Raw genomic sequence first — 21,460 nt, forward strand, 5'->3', positions numbered from 1 at the left:
CTTTGAAGATAAAGCTGGCAGCAACCCAGTGGCTAGCTGCCAATTCAGACTTTACTCACACAAAACAAAGATTAGACTGCAAGCATTCCGATAAAACAGGCAGAGTTTCAACAATACAAGGATTAATTCAAATGCAGTCCGATAAAGCAACACAGCGGCTGGAGAAGTCCAGGAGGTGGGCCGGACGCGGCTTTGGCCTGTCAGCACGTCACACAGGACGTCACGTACGTGTGCATGTCGTGCCGTACCTGAGGCCACCGAAATGTCCGTGTCACCAGATTCAGCGTCTTAAAGAATCCGAAATGTCCCGCCGTGGGGTCGTCATGGCACTGGTTCATGACAAGAGCTTGGAGCGGACTCGTGGGCACGTACAACCGGCCTCGGTGCTTCATTAAGCCCTCCTCCAAAGTCCATGGGGAGGCGGGGCCAACGTCCGCCTTCCGCTGTTGAGACCAGTCGTCCTGGCGCTGCGCTTCCCGCACCTGAGCCCGCAAGTCCGTTGGTTCCTGGACCATGGCCAAGGATTCCGCTGGCAGCACCGTCTGTGGAGGAAGGGAGTCCTTCGGGCAGAAGTACTCCGGCTTGCGGGACAAGGCATCCGCCCTCAAGTTGTGGCCACTCAGGATATAAGTCATGTGGAAGTTGAACCGGGCGAAAAACAACGACCACCGGATCTGCCGCTGGTTCAACTTCCTAGCGGTCGTGAGATGCTCCAGGTTCTGATGGTCCATCCGCACCTCCACCTGGTGTCAGGCCCCCTCGAGATGATGCCGCCAAGCCTCAAACGCGGCCTTGATAGCCAGCAACTCTTTCTCCCAGATGGTGTGGTTGTGCTCGGAAGGATTGAGTTTCTGGGAGTAATATGCGCAGGGAAAAAGAATGCCATCATCTGCCGGGGCCTGTAACAGCACCGCCCCAATCGCCACATTGGATGCATCCGTCTCGACCACGAACGGACGATGTGGATCGGGGTGCCTCAGGACAGGTTCCGTGATGAAGGCCTGTTTCAGGACCTCGAAGGCCTGTTGCTACGGGGGACCCCACTGGAACGGAACCTTCTTCCGAAGGAGCTGGATCAGCGGCGAGGTCAAGTTGGCGAAGCCCGTGATGAAGGTTCGGTAGTAGTTGGCAAACCCCAACAGACGCTGGATGTCCTTCACCTGACGAGGGGGTTCCCAACTACGCAAGGCCTCCACCTTGCGCGGGTCCATGGCGATGCCTTCGGGGAAGATGATGTGCCCAAGGAACTCTATGGAAGTCTGGAAGAAGAAACATTTCTCCAACTTCGCATAGAGTTGGTGCTCCCGCAGGCGCTGCAGAACCTGGCAGACATGCTGGATGTGGCTTTCCTGGGACCGGGAATAAATCAAAATGTCATCCAGGTAAATGATCATGAACCGATCCAACATGTCCCAGAACACGTTGTTCATCAGATGCTGGAAGACTGCGGGGGCGTTGGTCAACCCGAACGGCATGATGGTATACTCGAAGTGACCGTATTGGGTGCTAAATGCCGTCTTCCACTCGTCCCCCTCTCGTATCTGCATCAGGTTGTAGGCCCCTCAGAGGTCGAGCTTGGTGAAAATCGAGGCCTCCCGCAACCTCTCCATCAGCTCTGGGATGAGCTGCAGGGTCGTAGCGATTCCGCATGGTGATTGCGTTTAACCGCTGGTAGTCGCAGCACAGACATAAGTCCCCCGTCTTCTTCTTCACGAAGAGGACTGGGGCTGAGAGAGGGGAGGATGAAGACCGGATGAACCCTCGGGCCAAGTTTTTGTCCAGGAAGTCCCGTAGGGCGGCCAACTCGGGCTCAGACATGGCATACAGGCGTCCCGCGGGCAGTGGCGCGTTGGGCAACAGATCCACCGGGCAATCATAGGGTCGATGGGGGGTAAGCGGTCCGCCTCCTTTTCGCTGAACATGTCGACGAAGGGCATCAGCTCAGGAGGCAAGGAGACGGCAGGGGTGGAGACGTCCTGGCCAGCACAGGTGTGGCAGATGTGGTCAAGGCACTGCAGGCTCGGGAAGGAGATGGCGTTCCTCAGCCAGGCCACCTGTGGATCATGGGCCCGAAGCCAGGCCATCCCCAGGACCAGCGGGAAATGCAGGTCTGCCGTCACATAAAATTGGATTGCTTCCTCGTGGGCCCCAATGGCGAGGCACAAAGGCTGAGTCGCGAACTTAATGGGCCCCGCTACAAGTTCCCGCCCATCAATAGTCTTGACCCTCAACGGAGGGTCTACTGGAACCAAGGGGACCGCAAAATGGTCCACGAAGGCCTGGTCCATAAAGTTTGTGGTGGCCTGAGTCCACCAGCGCATGTGCCTGAAGCCCCTCCGACCGGTTGGCCAACAACACCCGGGTGTCCAGGATCAGGTGTCGAGGGGGCCCAGAGTCCACATCCGCTGAATCAGGCAGGGCATTAATACGTGCCCGGCCTAAGGTTTCCCGCAGGCCGGGCCTGCCCCGTTTCCCGGCTGGTCCCACCGACATTCAGGAACAGGCATGAGCGCCCCACTGCACTTCCTGGGGCAGGAGGCGGCAAAATGTCCAGCCTCGCAGCAATAGAGGCACAATCCCCCTTGGCATCTCCGCATTCGCTCCTGGACTGTCAGGCGAGATCGGGCCACTCCCAGCTCCACGGGCTCCTCCGCGGTTGCCACGAAACGCGGGGTGACCCGGGACACTGTCGGTGCGGGACGCAGGGGTGCAGAAACAGTCGGGGGTTCCTGGACGGGCCGGCGGATCTTGTGCCATTGGAAGCGGGCATCAATGCGCAGACACTGCATTATGTGGGCATCGAGGGTCTGAGGCGCCTCCACCCAAACCAGCTCGTCCTGCAGGTTGTCGGAGAGGCCATCCTGGAAAGCGTCCCTTAATGCTGCATCGTTCCAGTCAGAGTCCTGGCCCAGAAGCCGAAATTCAGCCACATATTTCTGCAGGGGGTGCTTCCCTTGATGGAGGTCCTTGAGGCGCCTGGCTGCTGCCTGAGTCTTCAGGGGGTCCTCGTACATCACCCTCAGATGTTGCCAAAAGCCCTGATAATCTGCCAACAAGGGGCTATTCTGCAGCAATAGGGGCATGGCCCATCGGGCGGCATTGCCAGAGAGGAGGTTAATTACGAATGCCACCCGAGCCCGGTCATCCGGAAAGTCCTCTGGCCTCATAGCCATAAACAGTTGGCATTGTCCCATGAAGGCCGGGAACATCTCCTGCTGCCCAGAGAACTTATCTGGCACATTGATAGGGCATTTCCGACGGAGGAGGAGGTGGTGGGACAGCTGTAGGAGCATTTCCCAAAGCCAGCTGCGCAGTTAGCTGGCCGACTTGCTGCTGCAGGAGCTGATTATCAGCTTGTAGTTGTTGTATTATTTGCTGCAGTTGTGGGTCCATCTTGGTTAGAGATGAGTTAATGTTTGGGGTGACGAGCAAGATGTTCTGTCCCCGTACCACACACGCACCCCCACAGACAGCCCGGAGTTAATAAGCCACATGACAAAACTCTTTGAAGATAAAGCTGGCAGCAACCCAGTGGCTAGCTGCCAATTCAGACTTTACTCACACAAAACAAAGATTAGACTGCAAGCATTCCGATAAAACAGGCAGAGTTTCAACAATACAAGGATTAATTCAAATGCAGTCCGATAAAGCAGGCAAAGTCCAGTAACTCAGAGATCATGGATTATTTCCAGTTTTTGCTCGTCACAAACTGAACCGGCAACCACACCCACAGATATACCCTGTGGGGTGTGGTCCAGTGACTCAGCTAATCTCTGGCACGCCTTCCCCTCTGCTGCACACGCTTCTCTCTGCACTTCTGCTGATGGTCTAGCCAGGACTTATCTTCTTCGTCGCTGTCCACCTGTGGCTGCGGGGACGTGCTTGGCTCTGAGCCTATCGTTTGGCCTTCGGTGTCCTCCGGAGGCATTGCCAGAGAGGAGGGTCCTGGAGAGGGAGGCCTTACCAACTCCTCTCCCTCACTCTCAGAGTCTGCATCTGTCGATAGCCCAGGCTCAGGCAATGGAGCCACAACAAGAACAAACATCCCATCCTTCTTTTCACAAAGCAGGACAGGGGCTGCTACTCATGATCAGACTGGTTGAATGAACCTGCAGGCCAGATTTTTGTCAATGAACACCCACAGTTCATCTAACTCTCTTAGGCAATTTAGCCCCGGGTAGGATCTCTATGGCAGAGTCGTCTGGTCGGTGGGTGAGGGGGTTGTTCGTCCGAATATTTTTTTGCTGAATACCCTTGTACAGGTCATCGTTCAGCCCATCTTTGAAACAGTTAATGAGGATTTCCTCCAGCCAGTCACTGAGTTGGCATGCCAGGTCACATAATTCCTCGGTGTACTCTGCCACCACCCTGCAGCCTTGATGCAGTTTTGATGTGGTCCCTTGCTTTGCGGTCGGCTGGGGGGTATTTGAAATGCCAAGTAAGGGCCATCATGAAGCGATCAAAATTTTTCAGCTCCAGTGCTTTCGCATTGTGGAATGTCACTATCCAGTTTGCTGCGACCCCTTCCACTGCCAGGATTAACTTCTGGCGCCCTCAGTAGGGATCTCCGGCCCATATTCTTGCATGTACATCAGAACATGGGCCAGGAAGAACCCCAGTTATTGAGGGTTCCCATCCAATTTCACACCAATGGGTGAGGTGTTCCAGCTCTTTGTTGTCAGTTGGCCAGCTCCTGCCAGGCAGCAGCCCTGGCGGCCTTCCTTAGCACTGCAGTTATGGCAGCTGGGGTTGCTGAAACCCCTGCCATGGTGTCTAATGCTGACGCTCGTCCCCCATCTTCCTTATCTTGGGTCTGCTGGGCCTCACTGGTGGCAGCCATGGCATGTGGCTTGTGTGCTTTCAGGGTTTGGAAGGCATGCATCATGAACCATATGGCTTGCTTCATCAGCATGTTGGCATGACCAGTTTTTCCACCTTCCTCCTCCTCGCCCTCAAGCTCTTCCAGCTCCAGTTGCCCTTCTTGCCATTAGCCATCTCAGGTGATGGTCGCCCCTCTGGTTATTCCTTCCCAGTCTTCCTTCTTTCCAACACCAATGGACTACCTGAATCTCAACGAATCTCCTAGGCTCCTGACCTCTTCCATCCACTCAGAAATGTCCAGCCCGAGGGGAGGCCTAGACGATGCTTCTCCACAGCACTCAGCTTCTTCCTGGTCACTGCCTTGGGCAGACATGGTGTGAACAGTCCCCATGATAGGGCAGTATGCCTTTCTGGGTTGACTGACTTTGCAGATTTTGCCTAATGTAAGGACCTGCCCCAGCTGGTCCCTCACGAAAGCAAGATTCTTGACTCCATTGAGTTGAATCAAAAGAACTTTTACTGAGAGAATGTTTTTGCAGCAAAGTCAGGCAAAATATGAAAAAGCCCACATAAAATACAAATCAATTTTTCAGTTTCCCCAAATGAAATCCCACTGACCATTCCACCAGCAGCCAATGTGATGTTGCAAAGTTGTTCTGAGAACACTGAGATGCTAGGCAGATAACAGTTAACTCTTAGGGCATGATGGTTTTGAATCCAGGCTGGAACCAGCTGGGGTGGAGTCTTGCTCTGTCTCTGAAGAAAATTCCCCTCCCTAATTCCCAGGCAATTACAGCAAAAGCATGCGAAAAATGCCAGCAGACAACCTCCCCACCCCCACCCCAACAGAATGGCAGGTCACGATGTGGACCTGACAAATTCAAGAAAATGAATTGCTACCTTCTTTAGATTAATATCATTTCTGAAAATGTATTATGTACCTCACATCCATAGACTGAACTTCATCTGTTGACTCATCCAAGCTGTGAGATTTTCCATCCATTGCATTTAGTTGAATAAGGCCCATAAGTGGCTTACGACCATTAGAAAATACTTCAGGAGGAAAAGATTCAGACACAGCACATTCAAAACCTTTAGGATTTTTGCAATTTGTTACTCCATTAATTTCTGCAAAAAGAGTCACATTAGAAAATGTGATTTTAAAAATTTCCCACAAGTTTCCAACTCTCACAAATCCATCAGGTTTACTCACGTTATTCCATAGAATACTTTATTATATAGTATTCCTGAGTTGGCTAGACAAAATTTAAAGCAGAAATGTAAAAGGAATTAAAATAGGCAAGCCTGAAAAATTAAATATATGTCATTGAAGAACTGAATAGATAATACATTTATTATAAGATATCTGATATTATTCCCAGTGAAATTTGAAACTAAAAGCAGCAGCTCCTCTTTTGAATGTTATTTCTCCATTTCTCTTTTTTACAGTTAATCCTCCTCTGTCTTCCCCTTTACAAAAGGAGAATCTAATAGCAGAAATTTAGCCACTAAGAGTAGATGGATTGGAAAAAAGAAATTGCTGGAGAAAGACAAGCCATTAATTTTAAGTATGCGTTCTCCTGGATTAAAAGCCTTCCAATTTTTCAAAAAGTATTCTCACATGAAAATCTGTGCTCATATAATACATTTAATACATAAGGACAGGCTTTAAGTTACTGGAGTCCCATATCATCAGCATGTGTTCAATATTTCTCTCTTAAAAACTAAATTTAATGCAAGAGGTTTAATTTTCAGGTGGCTAAAACATGAATTGGTTCTCCCACTAATTTCAATTGGTAGGCCTTATGCAAATCATACATACATTTTCCTACATAAGAGAAATTCCCACCGAATATATAGATAAACATTACATCAAACAGGCAATAATTCTTCCAACTCAATCTTCCCCCATCTGGAGGTTCTTAAGAGGTGTAGACTTTAAACCCGTATTACCAGCAATTACAATATTGATTGGGCAATTCTGGAAGACAGAGTTTACATGACTTGAAGGCAGCCAGGTTGAGAAAAGGTGTTCCAAACCAACTCTCAAGTCTCTATTAGAACACAGGCTATACTTATTAAAAGCAGGAATTGCTTTTAATTACCATAAGAAGCAGGAATTGCTACATTCCTAGCACTCAAACATCTCCACCCAGGGTAAATATCTTCCACCTGCTGTAGAAGAATACAATCACCTGTTTTTCTACAGTGAGTGAAAGTATCCTCCAATAGTATGTTCAAAGGCAGTATACATAACTTCTAAACTGAGGTGGATGTTTGGGTACTCATTCTGAATACAGCTTTGAGAAAAGCAAAGCAAAATGAAATATCTCATGATCTCAGCTAAGAATGAGAGACCTTTCTACAACTTCATACATATCTGAGAAAGCTGGGCAGTTAAAAATGTGAAAATAAATAAATAAATAAATAAATGAATAAATAAATAAAAATTTCCTCTTGGACACAGTGCAAATATAGTAAAAATATATGAAGTAGCTGCTTCAGGTTTGGGGAAGAGCTATAAAACAGTGCTATAACTATCTGAGGAAAAGCACTTCGTTGCAAAACTGGAGCAGTTTTTAGGGGCTGTGGTAAATGACATCAATGCAAGTAATAAACAAACAAAAAGGACAAAGAAGAAAAAGCATGCAAATATCAGTTAAAAGAAGTGTCTTAGTTCTGTTTGCCCTTATGTTAGAATAACTAGGTAGAATCCTATATGCCTGTAGGGCAAATTGAACATTTAATCTGATATCCGCTACTACAAGAAGAAAATCTGTCATCACAGAAGTGTTAGATAAATATTTATAAATTATAGAGAGCTGGGTCTTCCTGGCATTCCAGGGGTTCCTTAAGTCAAGAAAGTATGTAATGCCAATAAAAAGTAAACACTGCTTTACTAGGCTGTGCAACATTTTGGATTCAAAAGAAAAAAGGTTCTTTAGAGAGTGCATGGGTGTGCACATAGCACCTGTTGACGGTTCCTAAACCAAAAATACCTTTTATTTGGATCAGATACAGTTGCAAAGAACAGTCACAAAGTTCTGGAAGAAGGCACTGTTTCTTTCAGTTGTGAGAAAATAACATTTTGCCCCTCAAATCCAAAGCACTGTACAGTCTTAAACTATGTTTTAATAGCTGAGCTGAGTTTGAGCCATGTCTTTAGAACTACAAAGGCTATAAAATTATCTAGACAGCAGGCAAGTCCTTGAACTCTTCAAAAAGCCATTATGTAAGATGTATGTACTGTTGCTAATAGTATTTTCTTTTACTGACCTCTGAGATCTGTTTTAGGCCTCTCACAGTTTGGGAGAAAGAGGAAGCTCTCTCAATAGAATAAATTGTTCTAATGGTGTCACACAAAAGAAGGCAATGAAAGTCTTGCCTAGGACAAAATAAAAAATTGCCAGACAACTGGGGCCAGGGGCAGTGAGTCTTAAGCTTCCGCAAAATAAAAAATACTAGGATTCCTCACTGTAGAGCATCCCCAGTTCTAGTTCTGAGGGAGGAACAGAAAAGTTAACTTTCAAGCAGGTCAAGCAGTGTAAATTGTGCCAATCTTACTCTTGGCTTTTGTGATAATACTGCATGACAAGCGAGGTTGCAGATAATATGAGGAAAAAAATTGTCTAATGTTGGACCTGATTTTGAGTTCTTTCCTTTTTCCTCATTGCAAAAAAGGGAAAGGTCTTTTTTCTAACTCTGTAAGTGTGTGTATGTGTTTGTGTGTAAGATTTAGCCCTAGGTCTAGCTACTCCTGGTACTTTACTGCTAACCTAGCAAATCTCGTAAGGAAATTAATGCTTCTGTGTAATTACCATCACTGCCTCAGCTTCTATAATCTTTTATTCCTGCATAGGGACCTGCTTGGAATGGAAATCCTGCTACACTCAAAGTCAATTAACAAATTAATTAAATTCAGAGAGTTGTGATCATTCCAGGTAAGATACATGCCTACTAATATTACTTAAATAACAATGTGCAGACAGAGTCTTGACTCACTATAAGGAGGAGCAGGGCTGATCTAGAATATCTTCCTGATTTAATCAAACTAAACCAGGAAGAGAGCTACTCTCTGGATATATCTTTTAGGAAACAGATGATTATTAGCCAGAGCAGGTAGAAAACAACAAGTTGATTAGTATAGGTAAGCACTGTTTCTTGTGTCCCAAATTTTTGCAAAGCTTAACTCCTTTGCTTGTCAGATGCCCCAAATGTCTCAGGGACTAACCAGTAATACAACTGGTTATTGTTTCTTGTTTAGATTGGAAATATTGCAACTATAGCATCCATTGCCTAAATAACTTCAGTCTTCATTTGTATTAGTGTGTGTCAATGGTGGGTTTCTACCAGTTCACCCTGGTTTGGGTGAACCAGTAGTGGTGGAGGCGGGAGGCTCCACCCACCCGCCCGGGCGTCATCATGGACGCTCTGCGCATGCGCAGAAATGCCATGTGCACGTGCAGAAATGCCATGCACATGCGCTCACCGTTCCAAACCATTAGCGAAGGTAAGTGAAACTCATTACTGGGGTGTGTGTGTATACATATATAGATATATATGTATATATACACACACACACACAAATACAAATAAAGACTGAAGTTATTTATACACACACACTCGTCCACATGAGAGGAGTAACAGTTCACCCTGGTGTTGCAAAAAAAGGAAAAAAGAATAAGGCTGAATGTTTGTTTAATAAAATTACATCATGCACTACCAAATCCCAAACAATAAGACAAGCCCAAAAATGAAGGGTAGACATAACAATGAAAAATAACACAAACAGCAAAACATGTATGGGAAAGCTACAGAGTAAGGTCCTAGAATAACATCCTAAAATATTCAGCTTTGTGAATATACAATCAGAAAGGATAACAGCCAACACCTTTCATGAAGATATGGATTTTGAGTGATTATTAGTATGCAGGTGTGACTGAAATTACACATTTTACCTGCTTGACTAAGGGCAAGTGGGTTGGGATATTGATCCACATTCAAGGTTCTTGGCTCATCTGATTTTGTGTCTTCTTTCTGTTATCATCAAACACATTACATACAATTACATTACATACAATGCACAGATGCATTAAATATAAGTCCTTTTCAAATTAAATATGTGGCAGAGTTCAACAGGGTTTAAATATTATCTGTATTTAAATAAATCTCTGCTTCAATCAGATAACTTTAAATTTTGAGGATTATAATTCCACACAGAAAGGCTGACTGTGTTGACTGGAATTAACGGTTGTTTTACCACTATTATATATTTAAAGCAAAGATTAATAAGACATAATATGAGGAGTAGGAATAACAGAATTCTTGTCTTTTAGTTCAGAAGTCCATTGTGCATCTATATATAGATACAATACATATACTACATATATGACCAAAGAATCCAGCACTCTATCTCAACTTATTAGTTCTCTTTTTAAAAAAATCTAACACAATCAATAAAGAAATGTATATATTCTGTTTTTATAGTCAATAGCTTTTAATTTTATTATTATGCATTGACTCTAACACTGAAAAGATCTTCAAATTAAATCAGTTGTATTGAAAGAAAGTAGCACACCTTGAACAAGTAAGAATTAGTCACAACTCTTCCCCATACACAATCTAACTGATTTGGAAGGGAAAACCAGCAAGAGAAGAATTTTGCTTTTCCTCCCATTATCACCTGTCATCATAAAACAATTCTTCAGTTTGTTTTTCCCACTTATAAGGAAGAAAGTTACTCCATATATTAAATGTTATAGCTCTAAGACGGTTTAAAGAAGACTTTGTTTCACCTGTCCTTTACACAGTGAATACATGCAACAGAGACAAGAGAGAAGATTAAGTTATCTAATTATTCTGTTAAATTAAAGTTGGGGAATAATATGAGGATTTCTGGATGAACCAGTTTATAACATTCTGCATTTTCTGTTAAAAGAACTTTTTTCTAATACCTTGATTTCTGCTATTTCATTTTTTCTTGTCCTTTTCATTATTTCATCTATTCGCTGAAATGAGAAAAAAAAAAGTTTGCTTTCCTCATTTATTTATTTTTATTTATTTATTTTTCATATTTGTATACCGCCCTACTCCCGAAGGACTCAGGGCGGTGAACAGCCATAATAAATACAAATACATATAGAAGTTAAAAACTATTAAGAAACAGATTAAGTAATTTAGGCTCAAAGATTAAAAAACATCCAAATTTATCTAAAGAGGTTTAAAACCCAATTTAAAAGACAGTTTAAAAGCCAATTAAAAAGGGAGAGTTAGGCCAGACCAGCTTGTTGGAATAGAAATGTTTTCAGGGCTCGGCGGAAAATGCGTAAGTCTTGGATGTTTCGTAACTCCGGGGGAAGCCCGTTCCAGATGGTAGGTGCCCCCACAGAAAAGGCTCTCCCCCTGGGGGCTGTCAGTCGACATTGTTTGGCCGACGGCACCCTGAGGAGTCCCTCTCTATGGGAGCGAACTGGTCGGTGAGAGGCTATTGGTGGCAGGAGGCAGTCTCGTAAGTACCCTGGTCCTGAGCCATGGAGCGCTCTAAAGATAGTAACCAAAACCTTGAAGCGCACCCGGAAGACCACTGGGAGCCAGTGCAGCTCGCGCAGGAGGGGGAATTTAATTTAACAACTAAATTAAAGAAGTATATAATGTGGGGGGAAATTCATTTCCCAGAAAGCTTTAAATTAATGTACAGGATTCTACAAACATATAATCAGATCATCAAGCCATAGCTATTTGTTCGCTTTATATTCTTGGCATCTCTTCCAAAAAGCCCTCATTGTTATTGGCATCTATAGCATATCTTCTTTTAGTTCTAATTTGGTGGAAGTACTGTAATGATTTGGAAATGTTACATTAAAATTTCCACCTCTCCCCAGGCAACACAGGGCTTATCTATAGTATATTACAGTAATAAAATGATCAATCAGTAAAGCCAACACCCTTCTATTACCAAATCAATTGTGTAAGATGCAGAAGATAATACAATTGTTAATAGTTCTAATAAACTTGAAAAAATTAATTCTGAACAGTTTGTAATTTAGTTATTGCATTTCATACTGAGAGTGTAATTAAATCATGTATTTTTTGAAGCTGCTAGCTCCTTTCTTACAGCAGCCTAATTTACGCAGTCATAGAACAATGTAAAGTAACAATGCAACAAGATTTGATTTGAATAAAGTGTTACCTTCTTTCGTTCTTGTCTTTCTTGCTCTATCTGCTGCATAATATGTTCCTTTTCTAAACGTAAATGTTCAGCTGCCTCTCGTGCTTTAGCTTCTGCTGCTTTTTTCTAATTAAATACAAGCCAACATAGTGTTACTATTATTAAACATTTAATTTTCAATTCACTTCACAGTCTGGAACTGGTAAAAACTTAACAGTTCAAGTCCTAACCAAGGACCTATGAGCTATTAAAATAATGTCTGAGTACTGGTATATAAGCAGTTCCGAGTAAGGTGGTTTTTTTGCAAAGTCAGAATATTCAGGTCTAATAAATTCAAATTTTCCATGTATCTAGGCAACCCTTTGGGTATTGCTTCAAGGGCTCCTATTGCTATTGGTACAACCATTGATTTCTTCCTCCACAATCACTCAACTTCAATTTGCAGATTGCGGCATTTCATTATTTTTTTCTAGTTGTTTCTCTTCAATTTGTGCATCACCTTGTATTGCAATATCAATGAACCAGACTTTTTTCCCCCTACAATAGTGATGTCAGGCATTTGGTGGGCCAGATGTCTGCCTGTTTGGATTCGAAAGTCCCATAAGATGATGATGATATTATGATTATGATGATGTTTTCCCGAAAATAAGACCCTGTCTTATATTTTTTTGAACCCTGAAATAAGCGCTTGGCCTTATTGCCGTGCGCTCAAAAGCCCGATTGGGCTTATTATTAGGGGATGTCTTATTTTGGGGGGAAACAGGGTATTGTTATTATTAACATGTTTCCCTGAAATTAAGACCCACCCAGAAAACAAGCCCTACCCTGATTTTTTGGGGGTGGGCCTAATATAAGCCCTACCCCAAAAATAAGCCCGGGTGAATGGATGTGGCCAGCACAAGAGGTGGTGAGCCTGCAGGGACCGACGGTGTCCAGCAGTAGCTGCAGCCCGCCGGCCCCTTGGTGCAGCGCAAATACTGTTAATTCTGAGCATGGAGAGAAAGCTTCTTGATTCCTGTGCTTGTCTTTTCACTAAGTGTGTGTGTGTGTGTGTGTGTGTGTGTGTGTGTGTGTGTGTGTGTGTTGGGGAGGGGAGCAAAGCTCTTCCTGAGTCTTTCACTGGCTGAGCTGTGTGTGTATTTGATGACAACCTTCAAATTGCATTCTTCTCCCTCGGGAAGAGCTCTGCTTCCCACTACACCCACCCACACTTAGTGAAAAGACATGCACAGGAATCAAGAAGCTTTCTCTCTCTCTTTTTCCACCCCCCACGCTATGCTGCTACGTGCTGATAACAAGCCTTTTCTCCCCCCTCCCTTCTGCAAATGAGATACAACACATGCTACACATTCAGCCAGTATATCAAACCATTATTCTCTCTCCTGAAGGAACCCCTTAAACAAAACAGAGTGAGGACTAGGACGGATTATCCCCATCTGCCCCTTTCACCTGACACTCCAAATCTTTGTTTTGGCACCCCTTTTACTCCCCTCCCTGGCATTCCTGGCTCAAGAATTCCCTGACCCTGGCTCATCAGTGCTGGGGCAGGACATCGCAAATAGCTCATTCCCCCCACCCCGGCTTATCAATATATGAGTGACTGTGGACTGCCCTCATTTCCCAGCCACTTTCTGCCCCATTTCACTCCCAATGCCCATAAAGAATTCGGGGGGCAAAAGCAGAGCCTCGGCGGTGAAATGGGCCCAGAACGCAAAGGCACCTTCTCCCTTTGCTGGTTCTTTTGTTCCTCTTTCACTTGACCAAACACTTTTCACCCAGATGGAGAAACGATGGAGACTCAAAGCGTTGTGTGCTTGCAAAGGGGACAGTTTGAAAGGAAGCAATTAGGTCCATTTCAAAGCGTCCTCTTTGCAAGCAGACAAAGCTTTGTCTCCCTCTGGGTGAAGTGTGCAGCAGAGTCAGGTGGAGGCAGAGGCAATCCCAATGTATCACTCACTCCTTCCCACTGTCTCTCGGCTTGCCTGCAACTGTGCCAAACAGGTACCCGCATGGGGTGTTGGGATCGCCTGCCTCCGCCATCCCCCATGCCTCCGCCTGCTACCAGTATCAACTCTCAAGTGAACCTGATTGAAGCCATCTTGTGCTGCCTCACAGTTGCCATGAAGCCTGGAAGAAGAAGGGGAGGGGTGGGGGGGAGTAGATAGCCTGGCTTACAGTCAAAATAAAAAGTTTTCCTGTTGGAACCAAGGTAATCATAACAGGTGGCTGGTGAAAGAAGAGAGAAGCCTGCCAGCTATATTCATTGGACTGTGACTGATGACTGGGGGAAGGGGGAAGTTTTACTCTTTTAATTAGGTGAAAACTGCGGAAACTTTCAGAGTTGGTTTTCATCGGCTGTGCTGATATGATATATCCAATAAACATGACCTTTGAGCAGGGGTGAAATGCTCCCAGTTCGGACTGGATCGCCCAATCCGGTAGTGATGGCGGCTGGTGGTTCGGAGAACCGGTATTAAAAATCCCTGCCCCCCCATGCCCAGCTGAGCTGCACGATCATCAGAGGCTGTTTTTTTACTTTTAAAAGCATTTTTTCTACAACCTTTTCGGCCGAAAAAATGCTTTTAAAAGTAAAAAAAGCCTCTGATGATCGCGCGGCTCAGCTGGGATCGTCAGAGGCTTCTAAAAGCATTTTTTTCCTGCAACTTCTTTGGACAAAGAGGTTGTAGGAAAAAAAATGCTTTTAAAAGCCTCTGGCGATCCCAGCTGAGTTGCCTGATCGTCAGAGGCTTCTAAAGGCATTTTTTCCTGCAACCTCTTAAGGTTGTAGAAAAAATGCTTTTAAAAGTTAAAAAAAGAAGTTGGCCATGCCCACCCAGTCACATTTTTTATTTATTTGATTTATATGCCGCCCTTCTCCGGAGACTCAGGGCGGTTTACAATGCGCTAAGCAATAGCCTTCATTCTTTTGTATATTTATACAAAGTCAGCTTATTGCCCCCACAACTGGGTCCTCAATTTACCTACCTTAGAAAGGATGGAAGGCTGAGTCAACCTTGAGCCTTGGCGAGATTCGAACCTGCAGTAATTACCCCCCCACCAAGCCACGCCCACAGAACCAGTAGTAACAAATTTTAGATTTCACCCCTGTCTTTGAGGAATCTATCTGCCTCGGATTTCTGATTTCAATGGATGCGAGGTTCCCCTCGCACATATGTGCTAGTCGTTCCTGACTCTAGTGGGTGATGCTTATCTCCGTTTCAAAGCCAAAGAGCCAGCGCTGTCCAAAGACGTCTCTGTGGTCATGTGGCCGGCATGACTGAACGCCAAAGGCACACGGAACACTGTTACCTTCCCACCAAACCTGGTCCCTATTTTTCTACTTGCATTTTATACGTGCTTTTGTACTGCTAGGTTGGCAGAAGCTGGGATGAGTAACGGGAGCTCACCCCATTACGCAGCACTAGGTATTCGAAAGATCTAAGCAAATATAATAAATATATATCACTTTTTCAATCCAGAGCATGGTGCATTGTCATTAGTTTTGTCTTTCAATCCAAATTATCAAGTTCTAACCGAGTCCAATTATTCCAGCTAAGTATCATATTACAGGCACTGCCCGGGTGTTAATTGTCTTTATATTTCCTCCACTTAGGTTTGATCTCAAGATTTTCTGGCCTCACTTTATGTATTTTGTTGAAGTAACTTCCTTTACTTAGTTGTGCAACAGAGTTTCCAAAACTCCTAAGAGCTCTCTAAGACTCTTCTTCTTGTGTTACTGTTTTTATCAACTCTTCATTATCAAGTTCAAATCCATCATCTTTAACCATTTTTTCTGCCTTAACAGCAATTGTTACACCTTTAACAATTGTAAATGTAAAATTTCATTTCAATGTCTCTGCTAAATTCCTCAGTGATTTTCAGCAGTGAGCTCAATTCAGCATTTGTTTTTCCAAACAGTTTTAAATCATCCATATTGTTTTATTGTTTGTTTGTTTTATTAAATTTATATACCGCCCTACTCCTGAAGGACTCAGGGCGGTGAACAGGCACAAAATAAAATACATAAATACAAAAGTTAGAAACATAATTAAAACCAAATTAAATAATTTAGCCCAAGACAATTAAAAATCCCAATAATTTAAAACAAATTAAAATTCCAATTTAAAAATTTAAAAGAAAGGGGAGAAAATTAGGCCAGGCCAGCTTGCTGGAATAGGAGGGTCTTAAGAGCATGGCGGAAAGTGCGCAGATCCGGGATCCTCTGTATCTCCGGGGGGAGCTCATTTCAGATAGTGGGTGCCCCCACAGAGAAGGCCCTCCCCCTGGGGGCCACCAGTCGACACTGCTTGGCTGACAGCACCCGGAAGAGCCCCTGTCTATGAGAGCGTACTGGCCGGTGGGAGGCTGTTTGTGGTAGTGGGCGGTCCCGTAAATAACCAGGTCCTAAGCCATGGAGCGCTCTAAAGGTGGTGACCAAAACCTTGAAGCGCACCCAGAAGACCACCGGGAGCCAGTGCAGCTCGCGCAGGAGAGGTGTCACACGGGAGCGCCATGTTGCTCCCATAACTACCTGCAATATAGAGCAAATGGGAAATTTCCAATCCTTTTTTAAGGATCATAACCACAAGTTTGTTTTCTTCAAAATGCTTGTTAGGTGTGTCATCGAAAGTACAAAAAACGGAGGTGACAGTGAGTCACCTTGGAAGATTCCTAGTTTGATTTCAACTTCACCAAGTTTTTCTCCACAGGCCATCCACTTACGTTTCCCATAGCTTTGTGGAAGTCTTCAGGAATTTCTGTATGTTGTTGCTAATTCCAAAAATGTCTAAGCATTTCTCAATCCAGTTGTGTGGAACAGAATCAAATGCTTTCTTATAATCAATCCAGCCACGAACAAATTTGTTTGTCTTTTCTTTAAATTCTTCAAAAACAGTTTATAAAACATGAATTGATCTTTGGTTCCTCTTGAATTTTTGCAGCACTCTTTCTCTTCTACGGGTAGCAAATCGTTGTTTTCTAGATGTACATAAATTTGGTTTGCAATACGCGTTGTATGTTGTTGGCAGGCAAGTGATTGGCCTGTAATTTTCAGGTTTATTTCCCTTTTCTGCATGCTTCTGAATCAAAAAGTTTCTTCCAGTTTTTAGCCTTTTTTCACTTTCTGGTGTTTCCAGAATCTGATTCATCTAGTTTACTAATCTTGCATGCAAACTTGTTAGTGATTCCAACCATGCAACTCATCCAAACCACTTCAGTTTTTTACCTTCTTTGCTTATTTTTCCACCATTTCTTTTGTTATGTGAAGATCTTCCATTCTAGTCACTTTTACTGTGCTTTCAACCTGCTTGATCTATTTTGCATTCTCATTGTGCTACTTGTTGTTTTCCCACAAGTTCTTCCAAAATTTCAGGGTGTTTTCTTTGTTAGATTTTTCACTTGTAGTAACTTTTTTTTTAAAAAAAAGTTTTTATTTTTTATTTTTTACACAAACACACATACATACAATATATTTTTTCTGAACAGAGTATTTGGCCGGTTCCCAAATTTAAACAGTTTTTAATTATTTCAACTAAATTACAATTTCTATACTTCCTTTTTGCCATAATATTTATTCTCTCTATTTTTTTAAAAACCAAAATTACCCTTCGTCCTAACCTCTAATCTTAGCCAAGTTTCAATTTTTCCCTTCCATTCTATATTGTACCCCTCAAATTTAAAATCTCACCTAATATGATTCCTAGTATTTCCTTATATTCCTTTATTATAATTACTGATGTTTTCCATTGTCATCTATTTCAATATCCATCACCTTAGTACAAATTAATTAATTATGTGGTGTTACAATCATTCATTTCTTATCAAAATAATAAACCCAATTGTTTTGTAGCATACATTTTCTTAAATAATACAGTCCAACGTCTTAATAAAAGTCAATTAGTTATATAGTTATCTTTTCTCTTTATATAGTAATAATAAACCCAATAACTTTCCACATATACTTCTTTGTATAAATTCCAGAAATATAGACATGAATATCCCAATTATTACAATTTCCATACAATCCAACTTCTTAAGAAGTCAGTTAATTATGTAGCCATCTTTTCTTTTTACATGATAATAAACCAAATAACTTTCCCCATATATTCCTCAAAACCACAACTTAATCATTTCTGCTTTTGCCACAATATATCATTAAAAGTATTTTAATTATTACAATTTCCCTAACTAGATTTGAAAATAATCTAGTTGTTATCCTCTAATTTATTAAACTTATTAATATTTCTAAAAACTTATCATTATCTAAATTCCAGAAATGCAGATAAAAATGTTCCAATTGTTATTCAATTCATTTATACATTTCATATTTCAATTCTAAATATATATATAGCATATTCATCTTTCATTTCTTTCTCCTTTTCTCCCTTTCTATTTTTATTTTTGCTCTTTTCTTTCCCCTTTTTTTCTTTTGTGCTTTAAAATCTTGAACTCTCATGTTTTGCCCTATATTTCCCATTATTTCCCATCTCTTTTCTCTTTTTCTTATTTTCCCACTGTTAATCCCAGTGTAATCATTTAATTTTTTTATGTTCTTTCTATTCCATCCTTCTTTCCTTCTTTGTCTCTTTCCACCTTTCTGTTTTTTCCATTGTTAATCCCAATGTAATCTCTAAAAACCTCCTTTTTATTGTTACTATCCACATAATCATTCAATTTTCCATAGTCAATCTCGTTATCTTTATCTTCTTTATTTTCAGTCTCTGTGTCTTGCTTCTCCGTCGTTATTTCCTTGTCAGCTTGAGTATGCTCTATCACAATTTTTGGATCCTCAGGTTTCGATTCTCCATGTAACATTATAATTGTTTCCCTATTTCCGTTTTCCATGATGAGTGTATCATTTTCATCATTTCTCTAATTTCCTGTGCCATTTTATTCTTTCCGGGTTGGTATTATTCCAATTTAAAAGTTTTGTTGTATTCATCTTTTTTTCTCTTCAAAGTCAAGCTACTTGCAGACAAAGAAATCCTCCCCAAAAGTTCTCACAGCTGTTATCACTAATAAAGTTCAGGGTTTTCCAAAACAAAAGTTCCAAATTGCAATGTTCTTATTTCTCATGAAGATGTCTCTCTACAATCCACAATTCCAATCAGCAGTCTGACAAAGTATCCATTTTGTTTCAATCCACGTTAACAATCTTTACTAGTTTCTCTTTTCTTCTTTTTAACTTTGAAGATGCCAAATCAGTTTTATAGTCCAGTCCAAATTAAACAATACTTTCTCCCCCCCCCCCCTCTTTTTTTTCTTAGTATAGCACCTCTATTGCAGGGCTTATTTTCCAATTTCTCTTTTGTTTTTCTTAGCATTAAAAAAAAAGGATCTACTTATTTTCTTTCCAACCCTTTAGCCAATTTTGGGGTTATTTCTTCTAATTTTTAAAGTTCTCCAAGTAATTTTATTCAAAAGTCAATTTTCTTTTTGGGGTTTTGTCCATTTAAATTCTGCTTCAAACATCCTCTTTTCTTCCCCCCATGCCCGTTAGCCATTATTATTACGCTGGGGGGGGGGTCTTTCAAATTTAAAAATCTTTTTTTTTTGTTATTTCTCCTATGAGTTGGTTGTCACTCCCCCGACTTCAAAACTCTGTCCCAGTCACCGCTCCTGCTCAATACTTAGCCCGGTTGCCCCAACTTCTTGACAGCCGCAATGGCTGCCGCCCCCGCTGCCGAGATGGAGAGAGTTTCCTCTGACCTTAGAGGAACTTGCCTTTTCCTCTTGGTCTTCCGAGGTGCCTCTCCTTCTTCCCCATCCCTACAGGATGGTTCCGTCCGAAGACCCCTCGGCAGCAGCTTGTCAGTCCGGGTTTTCGCGAAGCTCATTGGAGCCCACTAATTCCCTGACTGTCTCCCCACGACATTTCCGCTTGAATCACACTTGTAGTAACTTTCAAGGGTCTTATAGAAATGATGCTCAAAATTGTGAATTTTGCTGAAACTACGTTATTCGGTTATCATATTGCTTTATTTTCTCTGCAATACTGTAGCTACAACTCTTTGTTTCAGCTCTTCAACCACAACTGCAATTTCCTTGTTTTCCAGGTCATATCTTCTTGTCAGGCTAATTCTGATTTTTTAATTATTCAGTTTTCCTTGCCTCAAATTCTTCAAATTACTTAAATCTAATCTAATTCTCTTTAACTCGACCGATTTTCCACTTTGGTTTGCCCTTAATTGCTTTATTCTTTCCAATTTTCAACCCTAATTCTTCAGTAGTAACAAAAGCTGCTGCATACATTAGCTGGTTTGTTTGAGCTAATGTTTCTGTTGGAATAATCTGAGCAACTTCATTCAAATTTTTCAATAATTTAGCCAAACCTCTTATTAACTTGATTCAGTTTTGGCAATCGAATTCTTTCCATGTTTTCCATCTGAGTCTTAATTTTCTCAGCCTAGGTTGGCTATGGCTGTTGGTTCTTCAACTTCTAATCCAGCCTTCTTGTTCCTCATCCACTTCTCTGATTTCCTTCCTTTTCTCCACTACTTGTTGCTTCACTTCTAAATTATCTCTATTATCAGTTATACTTGAGCCTTGATCTTGCACTGCTCTGCTTGCAATCTCTTGTAATTCTGCATTAGTGAAGAGCTTGTGCTTCAAAATAACATGCCTCTGGTCCATAAGTCTTTGTTCATTGATTTCCATATCCAGGTGATTCTCTTTCCAAATCTTGAACATGTGCTTTTGAAATCCATGTTTTGTTGGCTCAGATTTTTCATAATTAAGTAATTTTCTTCCTTTGTCCATTTTTCATTTTTTTTTTCATTCGTCTTCCAGTCACATGTCAACTCCATGCCATGGTTGCCTAGTAGAGGGAGCTGAGCCCTGTGGCATATTTTTCACTGAACATCCAGAAGCCATAGTATTCAACTCGAACCTTATTGAGACGGGCAACACTTGATCTGGCAGAGAATTCACTTGATGTGTTTTAACCATAGTTAAATGAGTTTGGAGTTTGACTCTTCTACAGAGCACACAAGCCCCCCTCCCCAAACCCAACACGGTAAAGCTCCTTGGTGGGATGATGATGATATAATGATAATTTATTATTATTGTTGTTATAGATTTAATCTTCAATTCAATTTACAGTCTAGACTGGTAAAAATTGAACATTCAAGTCCTAATCAAGGACCTAAGAGCTGCTAAGGTAATGTCTGAGTATATAGGCCAAGAGTATCAAACTCAATTTCATTGAGGGCCACATCAGGGTTGTTTGACCTCAGAGGGCTGGGAAGGGGCATGGCCAGGGTGGGTGTGACAGCACTCTGCCTCTTGTAGCACTCTGCCAGCCAAAATGGGGCACAGGGGTTAATTACAAAATGTGGGCTTTGCTTTGTGACATCCAGATTCAGTGAGCAAGGGGGTGTGAACTGCACACAAAATACACTTTTGTTTGGTTATGAAGAAATATGTCCAAAGTCAGATGTAGACTAAATGTAGACTGACTTTTAGCTACACACC

At 42.4% G+C, this 21,460-nt stretch overlaps 1 protein-coding gene across 1 annotated transcript in view; it reads right to left on the bottom strand.

The window, feature by feature from the left end:
* MAP7D2 (MAP7 domain containing 2) overlaps positions 1 to 21,460 on the bottom strand; it is a 129,599-nt gene that overhangs the window by 4,667 nt on the left and 103,472 nt on the right. The window contains exons 11-14 of the mRNA XM_070943244.1: positions 12,011 to 12,115; positions 10,776 to 10,829; positions 9,780 to 9,858; positions 5,763 to 5,949 (exon numbers count right to left, since the gene is read on the bottom strand). Coding sequence (XP_070799345.1) covers positions 5,763 to 5,949; positions 9,780 to 9,858; positions 10,776 to 10,829; positions 12,011 to 12,115 — 425 coding nt within the window. The remainder of the gene's footprint in view (positions 1 to 5,762; positions 5,950 to 9,779; positions 9,859 to 10,775; positions 10,830 to 12,010; positions 12,116 to 21,460) is intronic.

Source organism: Pituophis catenifer, unplaced genomic scaffold (assembly GCF_029215685.1).
Source record: "Pituophis catenifer annectens isolate HBS135680 unplaced genomic scaffold, rPitCat1.0.hap2 SCAF_4, whole genome shotgun sequence".
In the NCBI taxonomy this organism is placed as follows: Eukaryota; Metazoa; Chordata; class Lepidosauria; order Squamata; family Colubridae; genus Pituophis; species Pituophis catenifer.